General features: G+C 45.2%; 1 protein-coding gene across 2 annotated transcripts in view; it reads right to left on the bottom strand.

Annotated features, from left to right (window-relative positions):
- The window catches only part of REEP1 (receptor accessory protein 1), a 124,574-nt gene that overhangs the window by 49,145 nt on the left and 49,469 nt on the right, over positions 1 to 25,960 (bottom strand). For both annotated transcript variants that reach the window (XM_055378205.1, XM_055378206.2), the window contains exons 2-3: positions 19,814 to 19,886; positions 897 to 973 (exon numbers count right to left, since the gene is read on the bottom strand). In XM_055378205.1, the coding sequence (XP_055234180.1) occupies positions 897 to 973; positions 19,814 to 19,886 (150 nt within the window). The remainder of the gene's footprint in view (positions 1 to 896; positions 974 to 19,813; positions 19,887 to 25,960) is intronic.

Raw genomic sequence — 25,960 nt, 5'->3', positions numbered from 1 at the left:
AAAAAATAGGTAGATGTATTTATGCTCATATAAAAGTATTTCCAAAATAAATTTAATAAGCAAAGTGAGAACTCTTATGTATACTATAATACTGCTTTTAAAAAAAAGAAGTATGTGTAAAATGTGTGTATACACACACACATATATTAGTTTTTGTTTGTTTGTTTGTTTGTTTTGAGACACAGTCTTGCTCTGTCACCCAGGCTGGAGTGCAATGATGCGATCTTGGCTTACTGCAACCTCCACCTCCTGGGTTCAAGTGATTCTCCTGCCTCAGCCTCCCAAGTAGCTGGGACTACAGGCGTGCACCACCATGCCCGGCTAATTATTTTTTTGTATTTTTTTTAGCAGAGATGGGGTTTCGCCATGTTAGCCAGGCTGGTCTCTAAATCCTGACCTCAGGTGATCCACCCACCTCGGCCTCCCAAAGTGCTGGGATTACAGGCATGAGCCACCACACCTAGGCCATATATTAGTTTTTTAAGAGGATACACAACTGTGAGTAGTGATTATGTTGACAATGAATTGACTGAGAAGGAAACTCAGTTTTTCCTGTGCATTTTTGTGCATTGTTTCTTTTGTTCCTTTTCTTTTTTAACATACGAATGCTTCTTTACCAACTCCATTAATTGAGGACGTGTATCTGTCCTGTCCATGACTATATCCCCAGGGCTTAGAACAATAACTAACTGCTCTTTATAAGGTCATTCAATAAATATTTACTTGAAGAACAACTTTGTAGACTAATCTATTGAAAATGCTCCAGTTAACATCCCTGCTCTTGCGTCGCTGGCCTGAGGTGAGGTTTGAGGTTGGGTTCAGCCCTTTCCCACCTCCCCCTGAGTGACACTAAGCAAAATCGTCCTTAGAAACATCCCAACTCCTGGAGTACTTACCAACAAAGGAAGATGTCTGTGAATGTCTCTGCTGTGGTGAAAAGTGCAAATATAATCCAGTACATCATCCATTTGACCTGTTGAAACAGAAAGCAACACAGCTGGTAGAAAAGGTCCAGGAAAAACACTGCCCAACACCAGGAAGAACAGGCCCCGGCGGCAGATACGGAGGCATGTCCAGGTGGTGCAGCCTGCATTTGTAGCCTTCTCCCTATCCTTCCCCAGCTTATGTCCAGTTCTGCTCCAGATCTTGAAGCTGGAAGCAAATGGGCTGTTCCACAACTGACTCAGGCTGAAGGTCATAAGGCCCTCAAGTGAGCCGGGGAGACCTGCAGACCAAGAGTGACCCAGGATTCAATCAGGTCATTTTTCAGAACATCAGGGGAGAAAATGCTCTAGGCCTCCACACAAACACACCCTGGAATGAAGTGTAACTGGGCCACACTCTCTGGGATGGCATGGTAGTAATCTAAGAATTCTGATCTTCCTTTTTATCTCTCCCATGTGACCATCCTTTTCAATTTCTACTGCCTTTCTCCCCTAAGGCCTTTGTCCCCTCTCTCTTGAACTACTCCTACTTCCCTTGTTTCCTGACTTTCCCCTCAGCAACCCATCCTAATACCAAGCCACCCCTGTACTATTCTCCCAAAAGTATAAACTCATCAGACTATCACCCCATTTAAAATACCCTAGCCTGCAGAATCAAGTCCAGATTCCTTAGTCTACTCCTTCTGGCTTCTGGCAAAAGTGAGGTAGCTTATATTGAACTAAGGCTCCTAATAATGATAATAAACACCAAACAAAATATTTCAAAACAACTGTTTGAAGGCACTGGAGAGCAATATAAAAAGCAGACAGAGACTGGAAGGGATTCAAGCTTTGGAGTACGGGAACCACACTGGGTTAGTACAAGTCAGTGTGGCTGAGGACAGTCCTCACTCTGCACATCAAGGGGCGGAGAGAACTCAATCTCAAATCCAGAGTCTTATTTGTCCAAAGAAATGGAGAATGCAGTTTGAGACTGCCAGAGATGCTGGAAGTGGACAGAGGAAAATCTCAGAATTAGGGAAGCCATAAAGGGGCAGCCCCAAAAATCTACATATAAATTCTCTTCAAAAACTTGGCAGGTCCCTGAAATGCACAGAAGCAGGTAAGACTCCAAGCGAAGAAGTCTGTATAATAATATAGATATAAATACATATAGATATAAATGTGGATATAAACAGCTGGAAAGCTGAAAAGCTCAGAGTTGAGCAGAGATTTAGCTTCTGCCCACTGTTGGGGAAACAAAGTTTGGAATTCAAGTCATGCAAAGTTAAAGGGGTTTGGTAAGCATTTGGAATTTCCAGTGAAACACCTGGAAGACCACATCTTAGCAATAAAAATTACATCCTAACACTAAGAGATTAACTCTATGACTAAGAGCAAAATTTAAATATACCTGCCCAAACAAAACTTATCTAGCTGCCACAGGGTCAAGGTGATCTGCCTGAATTTAACTGCCTGCTAGAACAACACTCAACATTCTTCACAAGAAGGCAAAAAAAAAAATCTACAATCTAAGTCTATCAATGGATGACTAAAGGAAGAAAATGGGGTGTATATACATATATATATATATGCACAATGGAATACTACCCAACCATAATAAAAAATCATGTCTTTTGCAGCAATATAGATGGAACTGGAGTCCATTATCATAAGTAGAATAACTCAGAAACAGAAAGCCAAATACTGCATGTTCTCACTTATAAATAGGAGCTAAATAATGTGTACACATGGACATAGAGAGTGGAATAATAGACTCTGGAGACTTGAAAAGGCGGGAAGGTAAGAGGGGATGAGGGATGAGAAACTACCGAATGGGTACAATTTAGACTACTTGGGTGATGGTTACACTAAAAGTCCAGACTTCATCACTATGTAATATATCCACGTAACGAACCTGCACTTGTACCCCCTAAAGCTATAAACATAAAAAAATTAGAAAAATGTATAAAATATCTGTGGTTTCCACAATGAATCACACACAAGGTTCTGTATACAATAAAATACTACACGTGAGGGAATAGGAAAATATAATCCATGGTTAGGAGAAAAATTGGTCAACAGAAACAGATCCACAGATGACTTCGATATTAGAATTAGCAGACAAGGGCTTTAAAAGGTATCAATATGTTTTGAGTTAACTAGATATCCACATGTAAAAGAATAAAGTTGAACAACTTCATACCATATACAAAAATTAACTTCAAATGGATCAGAGTCCTAAATGTAAGAGTTAAAACTATAAAACACTTACAAGAAAAACATATAATTAAATATTTCTGACCTTGGATCAGGCAATGCTTTCTTAGATATACTACCAAAAGCACACACACAAAAAAACAAACTAAAAGGCCAGGCGTGGTGGCTCACGCCTGTAATCCCAACACTTTGGGAGGCCGAGGTGGGTGGATCACGAGGTCAGGAGATCGAGACCATCCTGGCTAACACGATGAAACCCCATCTCCACTAAAAATGCAAAAAATTAGCCGGGCATGGTGGTGGGCGCCTGTAGTCCCAGCTACTCAGGAGGCTGAGGTAGGAGAATGGCATGAACCCAGGGGGAAGAGGTTGCAGTGAGCTGAGATTGGGCCACTGCACTCCAGCCTGGGTGACAGAGCAAGACTCTGTCTCGGGGAAAAAAAAAAACAAAAAAAACAACCAAACTAAAAAATTTACTGGGAGGCCAAGATGAGAGAATTGCTTGAGGCCAGGAATTTGAGATCAGCCAGGGCAACATAGTGAGAGCCCATGATATGGTTTGGATGTGTGGCTGTGTCCCCACTTAAATCTCTTCTCAAATTGTAATCCAATTTTAATCCCCACATGTCAGAGGAGGGACCTGGTGGGAGGTGATTGGTTCATGGGGGCAGTTTCCCCCATGTGGTTCTCATGATGGTGAGTGAGTTCTCACAAGATCTGATGGTTTTATAACAGGTAGTTTCCTCTGCTGTCTCTCTCTGTCCTGCCACCTTGTGAAGAAGGTGCTTGCTTCCCCTTCACCTTCCACCATGATTGTAAGTTCCCTGAGGCCTCCCTAGCCATGCAGAACTGTGAGTCAATTAAACCTCATTTATAAATTACCCAGTCTCAGGGAAGTTCTTTATAGCAGTGTGAAAACAGACTAATACACACTGTCTTCACTAAAAAACTCAAAAAGTAGCCAGGCATGGTGTCACACACCTGTAGTCCTAGCTAGCTATTTGGGAGGCTGAGGCAGGAGGATGGCTTGAGCCCAGGAGTTCAAGGCTGCAGTAAGCTATGATCATGTCACTGCCCTTCAGCCAGGGCAACAGAGCAAGATCCTACCTCAAAAAGAAGACAAATTAGACTTCATCAAAATTAAAAACTTTTTTGCTTCAAAGGACACCATGGAGAAAGTAAAAAGACAACCCACAAAATGGTAGAAAATATTTGCACGTCATTCATCTGATAAGGTACTTATATCTAAATATATAAAAAACTCTTATAACTCAACAATAAAAGGGTACATAACCCAGTGAAAAACGTGCAAAGGGCCCATAGTCTATTTAAGAAACTGAATCAGTAATGAAAAAAATCCAACACTCATTTGTGACTTAAAAAAAAAAAACCTTAGCAAAGTAGAAATAGAAGGGAAGCTCCTCAACTTGATAAAGAACATATTTTTTTTAAAACCCTACAGCTAACATTAGACTTACTGGTGAGAAAATAGATGATTTCCTCCTAAGATCAGAAAAAGGGCAAAGATATTCTCTTCCATCACTCCTATATCATAATGGAAGTCCTAGATAATGCAATAAGACAAGAAACAGAAAACATATACAGACTGGGAAGAAAGAGATAAAACCATTTTTCCTCATAGATGGTGTAACTGTCTACGTAGAAAATCCCAAGGAACTCACCAAAAAAATCCTCCTGGGATTAATAAATGATTAGAGCAAGGTTGCAGGATACAAGGTTAATATATAAAAGTCCATTGCTTTCCTACATAATAACTGGAACTTGAAATTAAAACACAAATACTACTTATGTTAGTACCATCTAAAAATGAATAACTTAGAAATGTATCAAACAGGATATGTAAAAAGTCTATATAAAAAAACTATACAAATGATAGAAATCAAAGATCTAAATAAATGGAGAAATATTTCATGTTCATATATAGGAGTACTCAATATTGTCAAGATGTCAGCTCTTCCCAACTTGATCTATAGATTCAATGCAACCCCAATCACAATCCCAGCAAGTTTCTTATGGATATCAACAAACCGATTCTAAAGTTTATATGGCAAGGTAAAAGACCAGAACAATTAATATAATACAAAAGAAGAACAACATTGAAAGACTAAAGCTATCAGACTTCAAAACTTAATGTAAAGCTAAAATAATCAAGACCATGTGCAACTGGTAAAAAAATAAACAAATAGATCAATGGAACAGAACACAGATCCCAGAAATAGACCCACGCAAGTATAGTGATTTGATCCTTGACAAAGGAGCAAAAGCAATTCAGTAGAGAAAAGATGGTCTTTTTAACAAATGATGCTGGGAAAACTGGACATTCACATGCAATAACAACAATGAAAAATGGATCTAGGCACTGACCTTACATCTTTCACAAAAATTAACTCAAAATGGATCATAGGTCTAAATGCAAAACACAAGACTAAAAAACTTCTAGAAGACAACATATAAGAAAATCTAAAGACCTCGGGCTTTGGCACTGAGTTTTTGGATACAACATCAATGGTATGATCTATGAAAGAAAAAAATCGTTAAGTTGGACTTCATTAAAATTCAAAACCTTTTTTCTTCATCCCTTCTGTCTATAAAGCCAATCCCTTCAGCTCAGCTTGTTAGAACACTTGTTCTATTTTATAGAATGAAGTGTTGCCCAATTCTAGGCTCATAATAAAGCCAACTGAGGTATTTAAACTAAATTTGTTGTAATTTTGCCTTTGACCCTGAACTCCACTGTGGAAAATATCCTACTAGTCCCCCAAATTGTCTAAGTTATATTTGTTGTTGCCATTTCATCTGCAAAATTAGCTAACTCCTAGATTATAACACTTCATGGCATTCAGTGACAAATGTCCTAAATATTTTACTTCGGTTTGACAAATTACAATTTGTCCAGTGAGGTCTGAAGTCCCTGTGAGGTGAGGAATTCTAACAAAGCCAAAGTATCAATTTTGCATTGCTCTTTTGATTCTTAGGCTACCAGCAAACCATCTACACACTGGATTGTAAGCCAAAAATAAAATTCTAAGCTCCCAACCAACTGAATGGACCCTTCCTCCCAGCAAAGGACATTTAAAAATAAACCTGAAACACTAGTGCAGGACATGATGGTAATAGGTGGTCAGGAAAAAATAATAATAAGATTAAAAACTTCCGCTCTGCACAGGTAACATTTAGAGAACAAGGAGACTGGGAGAAAATATTTATAAAACACATATCTGATAAAGCACTTATATTTAAAATATACAAAAAAACTCTTAAAACTCAACAATAAGAAAACAAACAACTCAATTTTCTCCCACAGATTGGGAGAAAATATTTTGCAAGATATATATCTGATACAGGACTTGTACTCAACATATACAAAGAACTCCTAAAACTCAACAATAAGACAACAAACAACCCAATTAAAAAATGGGCAAAAGATCTGAACAGACACTCCACAAAGAAGATATACAGATATACAGCAACTTATTAACAAAACTTTTATTATGAAAACTAAACTTTTGTTTTGTCACCACATAACAAGATACTTATCCTAGGAGGAAAAGGATGTGTTCAGTATCATTTTTTGTTTGTTTGTTTGTTTGTTTGTTTGTTTGTTGAGATGGAGTTTTGCTCTTGTTGCCCAGGCTAGAGTGCAATGGCATGATCTCAGTTCTCCGTAACCTCCGCCTCCCAGGCTCAAGTGATTCTCCTGCCTCAGCCTCCCGAGTAGCTGGGACTACAGGCATGCGCCACCACACCCGGCCAATTTTGTATTTTTAGTAGAGACAGGGTTTCTCCATGTTGGTCAGGCTGGTCTCAAACTGCTGACCTCAGGTGATCCGCCCACTTGGCCTCCCAAAGTGCTGGGATTACAGGTGTGAGCCACTGTGCCCAGCCATATTTTTCTTTAAAAAGTATAAATATGTTAAAGAATCTAAAAGAAAATGTGAATACAATGAGTGGAGAGATGGGGGATTTCAAGAGAAAGAAGGAAACTCTTAAAAAAGAAACAAATGATATCCTAGAATTCAAAAGCACAATATCTGAAATGAAACAGTATGACAGAATTAATAGCATATTGGATACAACAAAAGAAAAGATCTGTGTATTTGAAGACAAATCCAGACTAAAGCCATGCAGACTAAAGCCTAGATTGGAAAACAACACTGAGAGGCTCAACATGTGTTGGACTGCATCAGGCAGTCTAACATACATGTAATAGGAATTCCAGAAGGAAAGAAACATGAGAATGGAGAACAAAAAAAAACACTTGAAGAATACTGGCTACAAAGTTCTAAAATTTGATTAAAAAAAAATAACAAACCCTGATCAGGTATGATGGGAACATTTTGGGAGGCTGAGGCAGGTGGATCGCTTGAGGCCAGGAGTTCTAGACCAGCCTGGGCAACTTGGCAATACCCTGTCTCTACTAAAAATATAATAATTAGCTGGGCATGGTGGTGAGTGCCTGTAGTCCCAGTTACTTGGGAGGCTGAGGCACAAGAATTGCTTGAACCCGGGAGGCAAAGGTTGCAGTGAGCTGAGATCATGCCACTGCACTCCAGCCTGGGCAACAGAGCGAGATTCTGTCTCAAACAAACAAACAAACAAACAAACCAACAAACCCAAAGAACCAGGAAGCTCAGTGAATCCCAAGCAAGATAAATACAAAGAAAAAGAAAACCATACCTAGGCAAGTCATAGTAAAACTGCTTAAAAAAAAAAAAAGAAAGAAAAGAAGAGAAAAAAAGAAAAATCATTACCATATAGAAAATCTTAAAAGCAGAGAGGATGGAAAGATACATTACACACAAGAGAATGAGAATAAGAATGATAGCTGACTTTTCATTGGAAAAAATGACTATCAGAGAAAATGGAATAACATCTTTAAAGTGCTAAAAGGAAAAAAAATGTCAACCTAGAATTCTACACCCAGCGAAAATATCTTTCAAAAAATGAAAGCTGTTCTGGTGAATCCCTGTTGTCTTTGTGACTCTAAAACATGTTTCTCAATGGATTACTTACAGATCTTCTCTATCAGAAAAACAAGGTAGGTTTAGTCCATCAAATAACTACTGTCTGAGACACTGCACACTGCCAGGTTGTCTGTAGCAGCACTGACTCCTTAGCAGGGGGCAAATGAGGTTTTGTCCAATTGTAAAGTCTATAGCCTGCTGGGGCTCAGGATCTGGGAATTCTCAACATCAGTATCCAGACACATTGTCAGGAGCCTGAATTCCTTCTCTATAGGCTTTTTCTTTTTAGTAGTCAATTCACGTTTTGGGTCTTCAATTAGAGCAAAAGGACAATGATAACAATTTTAAAAATCCCTCTCCTTGGCCAGGTGTGGTGGGTCACGCCTGTAACACCAGCACTTTGGGAGGCTGGGGCGGGCAGATCACCTGACGTCAGGAGTTTGAGACTAGCCTGACCAACATGGTGAAACCCCGTCTCTACTAAAAATACAAAAAATAGCCAGGTGTGGTGTACGCACTTGTAATCCTAGCTACTCAGGAGGCTGAGGCAGGAGAATTGCTTGAATCCGGGAAGTGGAGGTTGCAGTGAGCCAAGAGCGCGCCACTACACTCCAGCCTGGGCAACAAGAGTGAAACTCCATCTCAGAAAATTTTTTAAAAATCCCTTTCCTTGATGCAACCCTTAGCTACAAACTTCTTCAGTGAGTCATCTATACTTGCAAGATCTACTTTCTCATTCCTCAATTGCTCACTGCAGTGCATCCATTACCTCAAAATTGCTCTCACTGGGGCCTCCACTTTGTAACATACTTCAAGGAAGTGTAAGAAACCTCTTTTCAGTTTTTACTTGGCTTGCTTGACTTTTTGGCTAGTAGTGACACAATCACATACTGAAAAGCTCTCCCAACACTACAATTGTCCTGGTTTCCCAATTGCTTTTCTTGCCACTTCTTCTCAGTGTCTTCATTTCCTCCCTAGAGCTCTGTTCTAGACATCTGCTTCTAACTCTAGACTAGACACTGTCCCTAGGGAAAACTGTACATTCCTCACCTAACACAGGTAACCAATCCCCAAGTTCTGTCACTTCCACCCTCTTGTTTTTTTCTTGAACCTATCTTATTTTCTCCATTCTCCTCTGCCATTTCCTTACTTCAGACCACCACCATCTCCTGTTTAGAATAGTTACAACTTTATGCTGGTCTTTACACCTCTGTCCCCTTCACAATCCATCCTCCAAATTCCAGCCAAAATGAGTTTCTTAAGGCCAGGCATGGTGGCTCATGCCAGTAATCCCCGCACTTTGGGAGGCTGAGGCAGGTGGATCACTTGAGCCCAGGAGTTTGAGACCAGCCTGGGAAATGTGGTGAAACCCCGTCTCTATAAAAAAACACAAAAATTAGCTGGGCATGGTGATGCACACCTGTAGTCACAGCTACTAGAGTGGCTAAGGCAGGAGGATCACCTGAACTTGGGGAGGTCAAGGCTGCAGTGCTGTGTATAATCACAGCTCTGTGATTATACCACTGTACTCCAGCCTTGGCAACAGAACAAGACCCTGTCTCAAAAAAAAAAAAAAAAAAATTCTTAAACCTAATGTGGGTGACTTTCTTTCCTAGTTTAAAGCCTTCAATAGTTCCTTACTGTTGTTAAGATAAAGCCCAAATTCCTTACATTGGCTTATGAGGCCTAGCATGAACTGGCCCCTACCTTTTTTTTTTTTTTTTGAGGGGGACAGGGTCTCGCTCTGTCATCCAAGCTGAAGTGCTGTGGTGCAAACACAGCTCACTGCAGTCTCGACCTGCTGGGCTCAAGTGATTCTCCCACTCAGCGTCTTGAGTAGCTGGGACTATAGGTGCATGCCACCAAGGCTGGCCAGTTTTTTTGTATTTTTTGTAGAGACAGGGTCTCACCATGTTGCCCAGGCTGGCCTTGAACTCTTGAGCTCAAGCAATCCACCTGCCTCAGTCTCCCAAAGTGCTGGGATTACAAGCGTGATCCACCACACCCGCAAACTGGCCCCTAATTATTTTCATCAAAAGCTCATCCACACCCCTACCCTCTCACATTTTCCACTCCAACCATATGAGTCTTTCAATTCTCAACAGAGCATCTTTTTTTGCCTCTGATTTCAGCCCTCAGATCTCAGCAAAAACATGACCTCCTCTAGGACATACCCGAAGTTTGGGTAAATACCCTCTCCTTGTCTTTCTTTACAGTACCACACACATTCCCTGTCATAACATTTATCACACTGCTTTGAAAGTACCTGTTTATTCCCCTGCTTTTCCTAATACATTGTAAGCTCCCTGAGGGTGGAGACCAGTTCTTCTTATACATCTTTATATCTCTAGTACCCAAAACAGTTCCTGACATATAATAGGTACTGAATGAGTATGTTTCAAATGACCGGATTAGAATGCTGGCACTGTGAATGGGACAGAAAGAATGGTTTCAAAAGGTTAAGAAAGAGTATACTTTGAGAAATACTGTCCAGATGGCTTTTTGAGAAGAAAAGACAGAATTAGACAACTTGTGAGGCAACAGATGCTCCCTATGAGTGCCTACTGAGTTGATGACTGCATAAACATGGGAAGAAAGGCACCTGTTGAAGTCAGGACATCAGTGACTGATAATTATGGGGCCACTTGCACCAACAAGAAAGTAAAGAAAGACCCAATTTAGGCAGAAGAGTTTGAGCTTTATGTGGCTCAGGGCAGCCAAGAAGATTGCCCAACAGATTCCTAGAAAAGCAAGACCAAAGCTCAGGAAGGAGGTTGAGGCTATGGACAGAGATGCTGCAGCCATGGCAGAGAGGGGACTTAATGCATTCTCCTGAAGAAGTTCCCATGATGCACTCCTTTGAAATACTTTCATGCAGAAAGAAGGATCTGCGAATGACTCATTGAGGCTAAGAAGGTCAACGGAACACTGGTGACTCAGAGATGGAAACCATATCCATCTAAAATTACTAGGAAATGGTCTTCCCCATCATTCCTCGTGGAAATCAAATGACAGTTATTTTCCCCAAGGTTTGAAATATAATTTTGCATGTTTGAAAGATTCTATCCAAACCTCCCTGCAAGATAGGGATGAGGAGCCTGGGTGGGCCTTCAGTCAGAATAGAGAGAGGGAGCTATGGCCAATTTGAGAGGTAATATTCAGGAATAACTCTCCTGGACAAATGGAACGTTGACAGTATGACTGGGGAGTCTCTCTAAACTGGTCAGGAGCAGGATCTAGGAGTGAAGAGATGGGAAAGATGCTGTGACCCTCAGCCACAGCAAGAAGCTCCAGAGCTCAGGGTAGGAAGCGGCCTGGAGACTTTCCATGAGCCACAGCAGCTGGCTGAAATTCCGTGGTCCATTCTACCCCACTGCCAGAGCTTCTGGCAGCCTGCCAAAGGCCTCCCTATGGGCTGCAGAGGAGCAGGCTTAGCTACTTCTTTAGCCTCATCTCACCTTTGGACTCTGCTCTAACCAGGCACATTCAATTTCTCAAGCCTTTCACACCCCTCTTGCATCTGGTCCCTGCGCTTCAGCCTCACAGGGAATTCCCTGTGCCATATGACAGAAAGAAAAAATTCAAGCCTGCTTTACAGATGACTCTGCACCATCTGCTAGTATGAGCTCACCGTGGATGGCTATATAGTCAGGGGTGACCCTGGGAGAGTGGGAAAGTGAAATTCCCCTGCAGGCAGGACTTTGAGCAGGGCACTTAGCCTGGAGGGAGAAATGCCCTAAGTTAATGTTCACACACTGTCACCGGGTATATGAACTCCATTTTCTTATTTTCTATATTCTTGATGCTCTGGCATCTGGGGCCTCAATGATTACAGAGGGACTGCCCTTCCAGGGCTAGCCTTGCCCCAGCACACCTTTCATATGCAAACTAACCAATCCAGAGTCTATACTCTAAATTACTTCCTTTATGGAGCTCCCACAGGTTGAGCAATATTCCCCAACCATAACCACCCCAGAGCCAGGTCCCAGACAACTAGAGGCAGCGCCCACACCTTGGAGCCTGCTGAAATGATTCCACCTAGCCAATCTGAAATCTGTTTACTCTGTCTTGCCTTACCTTTCTCACAGAAACCACAATGAAAGCCACTGCCCACGTTTTCCACTCTCCGTCAGCCTCCTGACTGGCCTGGTGCTTCCCCATGTGGCCCTACAAAGCATGTGACCCTCCTACTTCTAGACTTCTTCCTTCATGACAGTCATTTCCACGTCTTTGTGACTTTCCATCCCTGAGTAAAACAAATCCCGGGCACATTTTCAAACACCAGCTAAGGCTCTGTCTAGAGGATGAGGTTCTTGGAAGAAGTGAGGCTGAGAGACTCCTGTTGAGGTGGTCTGGGAATGAGGTGAATGGGCCCAGAGAATGAATACATTGGTGGCCCAACGCTTATGCTCACCAACAGGTCCCACAGCAGAGGAGGCTCCTAGTGACGGAGTGCATGAAATGGCCAGGTCTGTGGATGTCAGCCAGCCTCCTTCCTCAGGCTTGATAGTGCATGTTCAATGGGCTCATGTACCAAACAGCCAAGTGGAAGTGACAGAGGTAGCATACGGGCTCAGCAATGTGGAATCCCTCTCGCCAAGGCTGACCTGGCCACAACCACTGCTCAGAGACCACGTTGCCAGCAGCAATGACCAAGCATCTCCAGGCTGATACCATATCACAAGGCAACAGCCAGCCTTCTGGAAGCAGGTTCATTCCACCAGGCCCCTTCCCTCATGGAGTGGGCGGCATAGGGTCTTTTCTGGAATATTCATTTTTTCTGCATGTGGACTTGCTTTTCCTACTGCTCTGCCTCTGGCAGCCACACAGCAAGCTGTGGACTCAGGGATTACCCTTTTCCTTTTGATGCATCCCACACAATACTGCTTCTCATCAAGGACCCTCCTTTATAGCAAAAGAAATAAGGCAATAGGCTGATGCTTTGGGAAGTCAACGATCTTATGCACCCAATGCCCTGCGGTGGCTGGCCTTATACAGTGCTACCTGGCATTGGAGGGTTCCGAAAGCAACCAAGGTGGGAGTCAGCATTTTATGAGATTGGTGTGCAGTCCAGGAGGGTGCAGTTTCTCCTCTGAACCAGTGACCAACATATGGTGGTACTTCTTAGCCAGAATCTAAAGGTGCAGGAACCGAGGAAATGACGGTTCCTTAATCTATGATTCAGCCTGATGCCAGCTCCTTGCAATCAAAGTGAGGTCCATGGACCAGCACTGTTGGCATCATCTGGGAGCCTGTTAGAAATGCAGAATCTCAGACCCCATCCCAGAACTACTGGATCATAATCTGCTTTTAAGGAGATCCCCTGTTCATTCATATGCATGTTAAAGTTTGAGAATCACTGCTCTAACGCACTCACAACATTTTTGCTTCTCATCCTCAGACCTCTGATCTCTGCTTCTTAATGACTTTAGTACTTGAGGGATGGATGCTTCCAACAGGGGATACAAAATGGTTTCAATGAAGTGGAAGCAGAGACTTATATTGTCTCCTGGTGGCTTCACGATACTCACGCCAGTAGGAAATAGATGATAAAGGGGCTTATGGGCTTTGAGGTGCTAACTGATCCTAATTATCAAGGGGAACCAGGACTGCTGCTACACAATGAGGCAGAAAGAAGAGCAGATGGAAGTCAAACAGCCTTGGGGGGGCCTCCTAGTACTGTCTTGTTCAGGGGTAAAAGTCAATGGGTTGGCTGGCGTGGTGGCTCACACCTGTAATCCCAGCACTTTAGCAGGCCAAGGTGTGTGGATTGCCTGAGGTCAGGAGTTCAAGACCAGCCTGGCCAACATGGTGAAACCCCCATCTCTACAAAAATGCAAAAATTAGCCAGGCATGGTGGTGCATGCCTGTAATTCCTGCTACTTGGGAGGCTGAGGCAGGAGAATCACTTGAACCCGGGAGGCAGAGGTTGCAGTGAGCCGAGATCATGCCACCGCACTCCAGCCTGGGTGACAGAGCGAGACTCTGTATCAAAAAAAAAAAAAAAAGTCAATGGGTCATTACTACAGCCCTACAGAGGCAAAACTGCCAAGACCTCAGATTCCTCAGGAATAAAGATTTGGGCCCCATCACAGGATGAGGAACAAATCCCACTAAAGCTCTAGCTGAAGGCAACAGGAGCATGAATTGGATGGTGGAAGAGGAAAGCCTCAGGAAAACCTGAGAAAGACTTCAGAATGGGTATCCTGTGGAATGCTAGGTGTCCAGCATGTCCTTCTGAATTATCTTGATTCTGCAGGTGTCCTGCTTTTCAATGTCTTTGAGCTATTTTACAACTTTATAAGTTAAAACTGATTGCAATGCATATAGTTTCACCCACAGAGGTGCAAATAAATTTTGTCCAGCAGAGATACAACTGATCTCCCCATCCCACCCTCCAAGTAATCAGTTTAATATTTATTAACAAATCCATTTCAACATTTCTGATTGCCTACATATGTCTGTTATTTGGGGTCTCCTTTGAACACCTTACTGGTTCCCTCATTAGTTCATAAGTTAAGCAAAATCTTCAACATGTGTTCATTTTATATTCTTACAAGAGTCATGATTCCACCCTCTAAAAACTTTTTTCTTTTAACAAAAGACACAAATACAGCTATGAACTCATGACCAGTTGCATGAATATGGACTATATCTTCTATCCATATTTTCCTCCTTTCTGTGTGAAGTATAGATTTTAATATTTTAAGTAATTATATCTTAATTCTTTCTCTCCCCACTAAAATAGTATGTGAGCTGCATTGGTGACCGTTCACTTAACAATTCAGTGTTCGGAATGCTGAATATTAAGGTTGGGTCTTGTCAGAACCAGACGAGGAGAAGACTTTGCCCAGGGATACTGGGCCTGGAGCTGGACTCAGCAACTTACGGAATCTGGATTTGACAAGTGAGTGAGTTGTATAGAATTCTTGTTGGAAGCTTGTTTTTAAGCCAAAATATGGGTAAAGGAATGGATGTGGATGTAGTTTGGGGTAGCCTAAGAGGCAGCTGTATTGGTTATTTTTTTTCCATGACTACTCAGCATCCAAAGCCTTCTAAAATTGGGAGACATCTCCCAACATGAGCATCTTTGTGGGAGGAAAGTCCTGTTATTTGGGCCCCTATCCAGGACTCTGCACTGTCAGGGGATGCCTCGAAAGCACAAGCAGCCAGTGCCCAAAATGTGACTTTGGCAGAGGCTTCCTAATCACACACTTTCCTATGGTGTGAGCTGGGCCATCAGCACCACCCAGCCTCCTTGGATCCTCCCCAGTTCCTGGGTATCTTTCTCCTGCTACCTAGTTAATTCTATAAATTCCCGTAAATTCCTTTCTGTTTAAGTTTTCATCCCAAAACCTTGAATCCAGGTACAGTAAGTTTGGTTGGAAAGACATAAGCAGCTATAACTGTCCTGAGCAATGTTTCTAAATTGGAGATCCTGTGAAAAATGCCCATTTTTATTTAGGAGAGCTCCCTCTGCTTCCTGACCAGCCCTGGTGGTTCCCCTGTGTGGCCCTACATGGCATGCCATGCCTCCTACTTCTAGGGGAATGCAAGTCAAAAATTCCTTCATGATAACCGTTTCTGTGCCTTCCACAGAAAGACAAGCCCGAGTCTTCAATTCAAGCAAGTTCCCAGGTGATGCGGATAATGCTGGCCACCAACCACACCTTGGGTGTTGAGATTACCGCACTGAAGATGTGTAGAGAAGCGACTGGGAAGTAGGGAGGAGCAAGATTGAGAAGGGTGTTAAATGCTGTGTAATGAAGTTTGTGCTTGATCTTGCAGGTGATAAGCAGCCATTAAATGACCCGGGGGAGTGAAATAAATAGACTTCCATTTTTAAATGGCACTGGATGTCATGTGGAAACAGAGTGGGAAAGCAGGGACAGGAGGCAGGAGAACCAGTTAGGAGGTGTGATAGGCACAACAATGGCTCCCCAAAGATGTCCATGTCCTAATCCCCATACGGCAAATGGGACAGTGTAGCATTATTAAATTAAGGACCTTCAGATGGGAAGAGTATCCTGGATGACCCAGGTGGGCCCCATGTAATCACATGAATCCTTAAAGTGGAGAACCTTTCCCAGTGAGCCTGAGGGAGATGTGGTTATGGAAGAACAGCCAGAGAGATGCAATGTTGCTGGCTCTGAAGGAGGAGGAGAAAGGGGCACAAGCCTAAGAATGCAGGAATGGCCTCTAGGAACTGGAAAAGGCAAGGACACAGCCTCTCCACTGGAGCCACTAAACGGAGCACAGCCCTGCTTGATTTTAACCAAGTGGGACTCATTGGACTTCTGACCTTCAGAATTATAAAATAGTACACAGGTGTTTTAAGCCGCTAAGTTCACGGTAATTTGTAATGGTGACAATAAAAAACTAATATAGGAGGCTATTGTAACCTTCTAGGGAAAATAGTGAGAATCTCATTTCTGAGAGTGGCAGCAGAGAAGGAAGACAGACCTGGTTTGGAAGATTATTCAGGAGATAGGGATGAAGGGACATGGTCACCAACTGGGTGGGGTATGGGTGTGGGGGTGGGGGTGTGGGTGTGGTTGTGGGTGGGGTGTGGGTGTGTGGGTGTGGGTATGGGTGTGTGGGTGTGGGTGTGTGGGTGTGGGTGGGGTATGGGTGTGGGTGTGGGGGTGTGGGTGTGGGTGGGGTATGGGTGTGGGTGTGGGGGTGGGGGTGTGGGTGTGGGTGGGGTATGGGTGTGGGGGTGGGGGTGTGGGTGTGGGTGTGGGTGGGGTATGGGTGGGGTATGGGTGTGGGGGTGGGGGTGGGGGTGTGGGGGTGGGGGTGGGGGTGGGGGTGTGGGTGTGTGGGGGTGTGGGTGTGGGGGTGGGGGTGGGGGTGTGGGTGTGGGTGGGGTATGGGTGTGGGGGTGGGGGTGGGGGTGTGGGGGTGGGGGTGGGTGTGGGGGTGTGGGTGTGGGGGTGTGGGTGTGTGGGGGTGTGGGTGTGTGGGGGTGTGGGTGTGGGTGTGGGTGGGGTATGGGTGGGGTATGGGTGTGGGTGTGGGGGTGGGGGTGTGGGTGTGGGTGGGGTATGGGTGTGGGTGTGGGGGTGTGGGTGTGTGGGTGTGTGGGTGTGGGTGTGTGGGTGTGGGTGGGGTGTGGGTGTGGGTGTGGGGGTGTGGGTGTGGGTGGGGTATGGGTGTGGGTGTGGGGGTGGGGGTGTGGGTGTGGGTGGGGTATGGGTGTGGGGGTGGGGGTGTGGATGTGGGTGTGGGTGGGGTATGGGTGGGGTATGGGTGTGGGTGTGGGGGTGGGGGTGTGGGGGTGGGGGTGGGTGTGGGGGTGTGGGTGTGTGGGGGTGTGGGTGTGGGTGTGGGGGTGGGGGTGTGGGGGTGGGGGTGGGTGTGGGGGTGTGGGTGTGTGGGGGTGTGGGTGTGGGTGTGGGGGTGGGGGTGTGGGTGTGGGTGGGGTATGGGTGTGGGGGTGGGGGTGTGGGTGTGGGTGGGGTATGGGTGTGGGGGTGGGGGTGTGGGTGGGGTATGGGTGGGGTATGGGTGTGGGTGTGGGGGTGGGGGTGTGGGTGTGGGTGGGGTATGGGTGTGGGTGTGGGGGTGTGGGGGTGTGGGTGTGGGGGTGTGGGTGTGGGGGTGTGGGTGTGTTAAGGAAACTCGCAGGTTTCTCTCTTGAACAAAATGGGCCCATTAGTCGAAAGGACTGCAGGAAGGAAACACAGGAGTGTGAGTGCAGAGAAAGGCAGTTCCCTCCTGATACTACTCGGCTCGTTTCTTCAGATTCCTTTTTTACCAAGAAACCTAATCTTAACTCTTGCACGTTCCCTACTGGGAAAAGCATGTGCTCAGCAGCCAACACAAACAGCTGCTCTGCTCATCAATTATGGTTTTCACTCTAAATTAATGAATTGCCATTCTAGTCATAAACCAGGCTTCTGTGAGTTTAGTCAGAGCAAAACAATTTACCAGGATTTGATCTCTCTCAGAAGAGCTGACAGAGTTGTTTTCACCCCTGCAAAGTGAAGGATTAGACCTTATACCACAGTGATCCTGGTAAGGCCTCCTTCTCTGGCACAGTTTGCAGGTGGGAAAGGGTTGGGAGAGGGAGGGCTAGAAGAGGCTGCTTAATGCTTTGCCCCGTGCCAAGTCAATTGAGAATCAGGAGGTTCTGTGCTTGCAATTTAACAGCTATTTATAGCGTGCATTCTGAGATTCCCTCACATATACCACAGACCCGGTCTCCAGAAGAAAAATCGCCCCCCCTCTGGAACTCCCTGCTTACGAAAAGCAAGGTGCAAGCCCAGGCAAGTTGTTCTGGGAAAGTGGGAGATTGTTGGGTGGGGTGGGGGGTGAGTTCTGGTTGCAGTTGATCTAGAGATGGTTGGTTTCATCATAAAAACTTCTTGGGAAATCTGAGAAAAAAAATACTGACTTTCTAAGCCCACCTTGAATTGTTTCTTTACCTTCGCCAAACCTGCCAAGAGACATCTGAGTAAAAGAGGCAAAGGCATGGCTATTACCCACCCCACTGTTCAGATGAGGACACTTAGGCTCTCGGAAGTTTAAGCTACTTACCAGCACTGCATCATTCAAATGTCAGAGCCAGGACTTGACCGACCTCGGTCTTCTGATGCCAAAATCCACACCTTTTGCATTTTGAGTTTGTGTCCTGTGTGGGGAAGGACACCCTTCCCTCACCGCCCACCCAGCAGGTCTTTCTCAGTCAGCGGTGGTCTAATGGTTCTCCTGCCTGAAGGTGCCCAACACATTCAGAACTGGCGACTAGGGCACCCAGATCATCCAACAGTAATTGAGATTATCCTCTGACCAGTAAGTCCTCCCAGATCCCCTTCCTATGTGCTCACCTTCTGCAATGTGCTACAGGAAACAGATATAGGGGCCGGGCACTGTGGCACGCCTATAATCCCCGCATTTTGGGAGGCCGAGGCAGGCAGATCACGAGGTCAGGAGTTCGAGGCCAGCCTGGCCAACATGACGAAACCCTGTCTCTACTAAAAACACAAAAATTAGCTGGGCGTGGTGGCACACACCTGTAATCCAAGCTACTCGGGAGGCTGAGGCTGGAGAATCTCTTGAACCCGGGAGGCGGAGGTTGCAGTGAGCCGAGATTGTGCCACTGCTCTCCAGCCCGGGCGACAGAGTGAGACTCCGGCTCAAAAAACAAAACAATGAAAACAGATATAGGATGATAAAAATCCTCTGCCTTCAAAAGGTTATAGAGCAACACAGCCTGAATTGTGGATTTGGAATGAAAGAAATGGAATGGGGACAGAGCTGCAGAACCAGGAACCAAACCCAGGTCTGCCAGACTCTAAAACCCGTGCTCCTGCCTGCGATGCTGGACTTTTTCTCCATCATGGTGCTTTAAGGTCTACAGAGTGTTTTCCAGACAAATAAATCAAGGCTGAGAGAGGTGAAGTCACCTGTGGCTTGTGGCACAGCTGAGAAACCTCCAATTCCAGATGCCACAGCCTCTTGCCGTACCTCCCTGCTTTTCTCACCTCAACGCTCTAGGTCTAGGCAGGGGAAGGTCTAGACAGAAAAGAGGACTCCTGAGATGTCTCATGAGAACTGTGATGAAGGAACTCCTTTTCCCTGCTTCCAGTGCCCATAGCACGGAGGGCATCCCCTTCCCCCAACATTTCACACCTGACCTGACTCCAGCCAACCCCCTCGAAAATACACAGTGCTACTTACATATTCCTTAATGTCCTTTGATTTCACAGCCTTGTAGGAATAATACGCAGGGTAAAGGGTGCCAAATATAAGCCTGGAGGGAAGAGAGAAAAAGAAATATGATTTTTCATTTATCTTATTTAATGGAAAATGTCTGTCTTCAATGCCAAGAGCAACTCTCTAAGCTACAGAAAGTGCTGCTGTGGGGCTTGATTTATTTTTATGAATGCCCTGAAGGTATTCTGCTTGTGGTTGGGGCATCCTTGGGCACCTCTATCTTCTGTTAAAGCCCACAGCCACCTCCCTTCAACCTGTGGTTTGGCAACATGGAAGGGTGGTTGGGGGTCATGGAAGCCAAAAATGGGGATGTAAGGCACCAAGACCCCTGAAATTAAAGGCTGCCTTTCCTGTCCTGCTGCTAACCCCCCTCTGAAGCTCTGTTAAGCCTGCAAACACCTCAGGCTTCTTTCTCCATCAAAACCTTTCCCCTCAAATTTCACTCCCCTTGGACTTGATCTCAGCATCCTACAGCTAGAATAAACTCTTCACATTTCATATTGTAAATCCAATCAGGCCAAGCCCTCCTCCCACCAATACATCCCCATCTTGCATTAGCCTGTTTCTCATTGCTCTTAAGATGAAGAAGCAAAAATACCAGCAACGTGACACTGTTTGGGCAGCAGCTCTCACTGATCTATGCTCAGGGCTGCGTTGGGTCACTAAATGATCTCATGCTCAGCCCTGCCTCTCAGGACCTGAACGGCAGAGTTCCACCTGCCCTCATTCTCTCCACCATGCACTATCCCCCAACCAGAAAGCCTTTGCCTGTGCTGTTCTCTCCTTCTGGAGTCTTCCTTCCCCCTTCTTTATCTGGTTAATGCCTGTTCATCCATCATATCCCAGCTCCAATATGACTTCTTCCCTGGCCTCCCTAACTAGCTCAAACCTCCCCACTACACTCATAGCACAATGTACCTATTATCAGGGTGTTCTTTTATTGTTGTTTGTGTGATGCTTTGATTGACAGCCCTCTTTCCACAGCACTGTAAGTGCCTTGAGGGCAGATAATGGATCTGTTTTGCTCAACACTGTGTTCCCAGAACCTACCCCACAGTAGGCCTTCAACAGGTATTTGTAAATAAATGAATCAAGCTGGAGGTTTAATCTTTTCACCTGACAGATGAGGTCACCCCAGGTGCCAACTTAAGGCCAAGGTGACTAGGTGCAGGAGTGGGCCTGGCCCAGGCACTATATGAGCTGACATCTCCTGTGACAACCCCACAGACGGAGCTTTCAGAGTCCCGGCAAAGAGCCAGCCTAGTTACAGAAGACACCACACTGAAGAAACCCAAAGCTGTAGTTCACTGGGTATTGAGAGGCTGTACAGAGAACTCCTAGTCCAGAAGCAATTTACCAAGCAGGGGTCAGCTTTACCATGAGCACTGTTGCCAGGGAACACCCTGACATTCCACAATCATCAGGTTTCCAGGGAAAACAAAGTTAACTGAACCAAGTCCGTTTCTGGCACTGAAAGGGAGAGGGCTGTTAACTCTTGACTCACACAGACCTTGTGCGAAGTGCTTTAGAGCTTTATCCCACTTAGACTGCCTTGTCCAAGGGAACCCCTTTTACAGACAGGACTCCAATGCATGGAGCAGCCAGTCACTTACTTGTCTAAGGCCTCATGACCAGTGAAGGGTAAGGCAAGCGCTGGAGCCCAGCCAGGCCAGCCTCCTCCAAGCCTGGCTTCTTGCGATCACTGTGCACTACCTTGGGGAGCAGCCCACCCTCCAGGAAGGCTGAAATGACCTGTGTGAAGAGCAGGATGAGCCACTGGGGGGATGAGAGAGTAGTAGAAGGAAGGGAAAAAAGTAGGCCTGGGGGTGAGGGGGAAACATTTAAGAGAGGGTAGTGCCAAAGACAGCAGGCAGGCCAAGGGGGAGGTGGCTGGGGAAGCCTGCTGGGTTTGGTCATCGCCCCCTTGGTGAGGAAGGTCCCCACACTCCTCCACACTGCCTCCTTGCCTGCCCCCTCCTAAGCATTCTCAGGTATCCAGGAGCCTCACTTCCTCGGGGAGGCCTTTCCTGACCTGGTCACCCCCCCCGAAGATTGGGCTCCTCTCCGTTTTTAGCTCTTGTACCTGCCCCTTTCTTAGTTTAGCTCTTGTCCACTGTATCCACTTGGTCAGCTCAGGGTGTGTCTCTCCCACAAGACTGTGTGTTCCACAAAGCCAGAGATGGTGTCCCTCATTCATAACACACCCCTGTGCCCTGCACAGCAGGAAGGGCTCAGTAAGTACGTGTTCATTGTGTGAAGTATCAGAATGGGGAAGCCAAAGCCAGCACCATCCAGGGAACGCTCGTGACCTTGGGACTGAGGTCTCGGTAGCGAGGTGGACGCCAGACAGCACCAGGCTGATTCAGCAAAGCCTCGGGCACAACGCCATGGGCTGGGGGGAAATAAATACACCACTCCTCGGGCACAGGTGCCATGGTTATTACCCATGTCTGCCAGGATGGTTTCCAGCCCCTGCCCTGGGACAGCATGTGAGCAGCAGAGGAGAGACAGGTGGGAAGTACAGTGCTACACAGGAGCTGATTGATGGGATCCCCGTGAACCCCAGTGGGTCATGACACCCTCTGAATGGTCACAGAGCAGGGAAGGCAAGACAGGAAGGCCTGTGCTAGGTCAGCTGGACTCTTCTGGAGTGAGCTGGTTGCCAGCATCCTCCGCCTGGCTCCTGTGTTACAGCACAAAGTCCCTACACACAGGTTTGCTTTTCAGTTTCTAAAAGCTCAGTAACACTTAGCATCTCACTGCCCTGGGGAAGGGGAAATGGGATGAAAATGGTCAGTTCTTCTTAACCTATTTTGGAAATAAGAAATAATGAAGGAAGCAGGCTCAAGCCAAAAGGGCTTGGTACTTCTGCTCCTTCAGACCAAGTACCCCCACATGGCCCTTCTCCACCGGCCTCACTGGCCTTGCTTCCCACCCCTCCCTCAGCCTTGGGTTCACAGAGCCAGCAGCTGTCCCCTGATTAAGCCACATTCACTTGCAATCTGTGACTTCCTGGCTGCTCTTTCTTCTGTCTGAATGTTAGCACGGGATCTTTCCCAATCCCACAACTCTCTTGTTTTTCCTGATAAAGCGCCACTAATCCTTTAAGACCCATCTCAGAAATGCCACTTCTTCTGTGACGCCTTTGGTTACTGCCCCTTCAGTTTTCTTGATACTATCTAAGCCTGTGACAGGCCTTATGTAGTAGCAGCAATAATAAAACATTTAAAATAATATTATATCATTGAGTGTTCACTAATGCCAGGCACTGTTCTACAAGCTGTACTCACTCTTTCAATTAATCCTCTCAAATACATAGGGAAAAAGAATTCTTACTACCCCATTTTACAGACTGGGACACTGAGGCTTAGCATCATTACTTACCCAAGGAGACACATCAGCCAGGTGCAGAGCTGGGATCTGAACCCAGGCAGCCTGACAACAGAGCCTGCCTTCTCCCGGGGCTGCCTGTGCTGGCTGAGTCTGTCTCCCTAGTCAGATCATATAGTCCTGGGCAATCAGGAGGGTCCCTCGTGCCTGGCACAGCACCTCCCCCTTTAAGTGGGTGCTTGAAATGTCTGTTGAGTAACAAGCAATTTCAATCTGTCTCCAAGGAACTCAGCCCACTTGCTAGACTCACATAACTTTCTAGGAAGTCAGAAAAAATGTGGTAAAATAAGAGGGTCTAAAGCTCCTTTAATGCTCAAGCTGGGCTCAAGCAGAGGCAAGATGGAAGGCTGGAGTGCCATCCTCCAGAGAGACCAGGCTCTGCACTAACACACTCCTCTCGGTTATCTCTGAACGGAGCTTGCACCTCACAGCTCTGCGCCCACCCTCCCTTCCCCCCACTGTCATTAACTGTTACCCTGAAGCCCCGACTCTGTGTAAAGGCTCCATGGATCTGCCTGCAGCATTTCCCTTATCTTTGCCCTTCACTCCTCCTCTTGCTCCAAGTTAGGGGTCTTCATTCAGGTTGCCTCCCCACCCACCTCCTCCACAGCTGTGGCATCGAGAAGGGAGCATGAGCCTCATGTGAATAATACACTCTGATGCAGTGGTTCCCCACTGGGGTGATCTCGTTTCCCAGGGTAATCTGGGCAATGTCTAGAGACACTCTGGTTGTCTGAGAGGGTGCTACTGGCAGCCAGTGAGTAGAGGCTAGGGATGCTGCTAAACATCCTATCATGCACAGGACAGCCCCTCTCAACAAAGAATCATCCATTCCAAAATGTCAATTGTGCCACTGCTGAGAAACCCTAGTTTCTAGACTAGTATGCTGTTTCCTGGTCTTTGGGCCATGGACTCTTCACCAGACCATCAAAGGTCATTTTTGAACCCCAAGGGTCATTTTTTTGAACCCCAAGAGTTCAAAAAATGTCCAGTGTCCCAAGAAAAACTGTAAATGCTCTGATAGTGGGGGATGGCCCCAAATGGTAAAGACCACATGCGTAGCCTGCTGGCCAATGTCAGGGAAAACACAGCTTTGAAGTTGCTTATCAACTTCCTGGAGCTCTGGCCAGAAGACAGAGATTGCTGACCTAGGGCATAACTACAAGCTGTGGCACTGCTGTTGCTGACCGTAGCCAAGTCCTCTGCAAACCATGAAACAAACTAGTATTTTCCACAGTCTTCTCAGGCATCCTAGAGTTGCACCAACATGTCCCAATCCCAAATTGTGCTAAAAATTTAAAAATCAATGCTGGCAATATATTTTTGTAAGATTAATTTTTTAAAATGTAAGAGGAATAACAAGCATATTTATACAGCTCTTTATACAATTAAAAAACAAATCACACTGAAGAAACTGTATGTCACACAGGGGCTTCTGGAATGCTGTGTTTCTTGACCTGAGCACTTGCTTTATAATGACAAATATATATAAAACTGTACACATCTTATTTCATAATTTTTTTTTTTGAGACAAAGTCTCACTCTGTCACCCAGGCTAGGGTGCAGTAGCATGATCTCTGCTCACTGCAACCTCTGCCTCCCAGGTTCAAGTGATTCTCCTGCTCAGCCTCCTGAGGAGCTGGGATTACAGGTGTGCGTCACCACACCTGGCTAATTTTTGTATTTTTAGTAGAGCCAGGGTTTCTCCACATTGCCGAGGCTGGTCTTGAACACCTGGCCTCAAGTGATCCACCCGCCTCAGCTTCTCAAAGTGCTGGAATTAAAGACGTGAGCCACTGCACCCAGCCTTATTTCATAATTTTTAAAAATGATGTACAGTACCCAAGAAAATAAATTTGCACAGTCTTCCAATTCATGAAGGCACACTGTTTCATCTGAGCATTAAAATGTATTAAAATTTACACTATGTTTTGTGCTTTGTGTTTTTAATAAAAATATAATTTTGAATTATGTTTTCTGAAGATACTTTCTAAAAACATATAAATCCATTTTTATCCCTTTTTATGAGAATTAATCTCCAAGACTGTTTTTTCTGTCTACTCTAACAGAAGAATGCTCCTTGGTTCTTCAGCTCCTTTTGGCATTCTAATAAATATGCTATAATTCTTAATCTGGAGAAAACTGTAACACAGAGCAGATATATTTGAAATCCCCTATATGTACTTTCCTGATACAATCCTTTTCCTCCTCCCCAAAACTCACCACTATCCTGAATTTGGTGTCTATCATTCTCACTATGTTTTTATTAACTACATGAGCCATGCATAAACAGAAAAAAAGTGTTTATACCTGTTTACATATTCTACAAATGGAATCACACTAGATGTATTCCACTGTGATATGTTTTTTCATTCAAACTTATGTTTTTGAAATTCAATCCATGTTGACACTTGTCTTTCTAGATCATTTTTTAAAATTATTTATTTTTATTATTTTTTTGAGATGGAGTCTCGCTCCCATTGCGCAGGCTGGAGTGCAGTGGCGCAATCTCAGCTCACTACAACCTCCACCTCCCAGGTTCAAGCGATTCTCCTTCCTCAACCTCCTGAGTAGCTGGGATTACAGGCGCGAGCCACCACGCCTGGCTAATATTTGTATTTTTAGTAAAGATGGAGTTTCACCATGTTGGCCAAGCTGGTCTTGAACTCCTGACCTCAGGTGATCCACCTGCCTCGGCCTCCCAAATGCTAGGATTACAGG

Source organism: Gorilla gorilla, chromosome 12, assembly GCF_029281585.2.
Source record: "Gorilla gorilla gorilla isolate KB3781 chromosome 12, NHGRI_mGorGor1-v2.1_pri, whole genome shotgun sequence".
NCBI lineage: Eukaryota > Metazoa > Chordata > Mammalia > Primates > Hominidae > Gorilla > Gorilla gorilla.
Note: the sequence above shows the minus strand (reverse complement) of the source record. Positions and strands in the feature narration are given on the sequence as shown.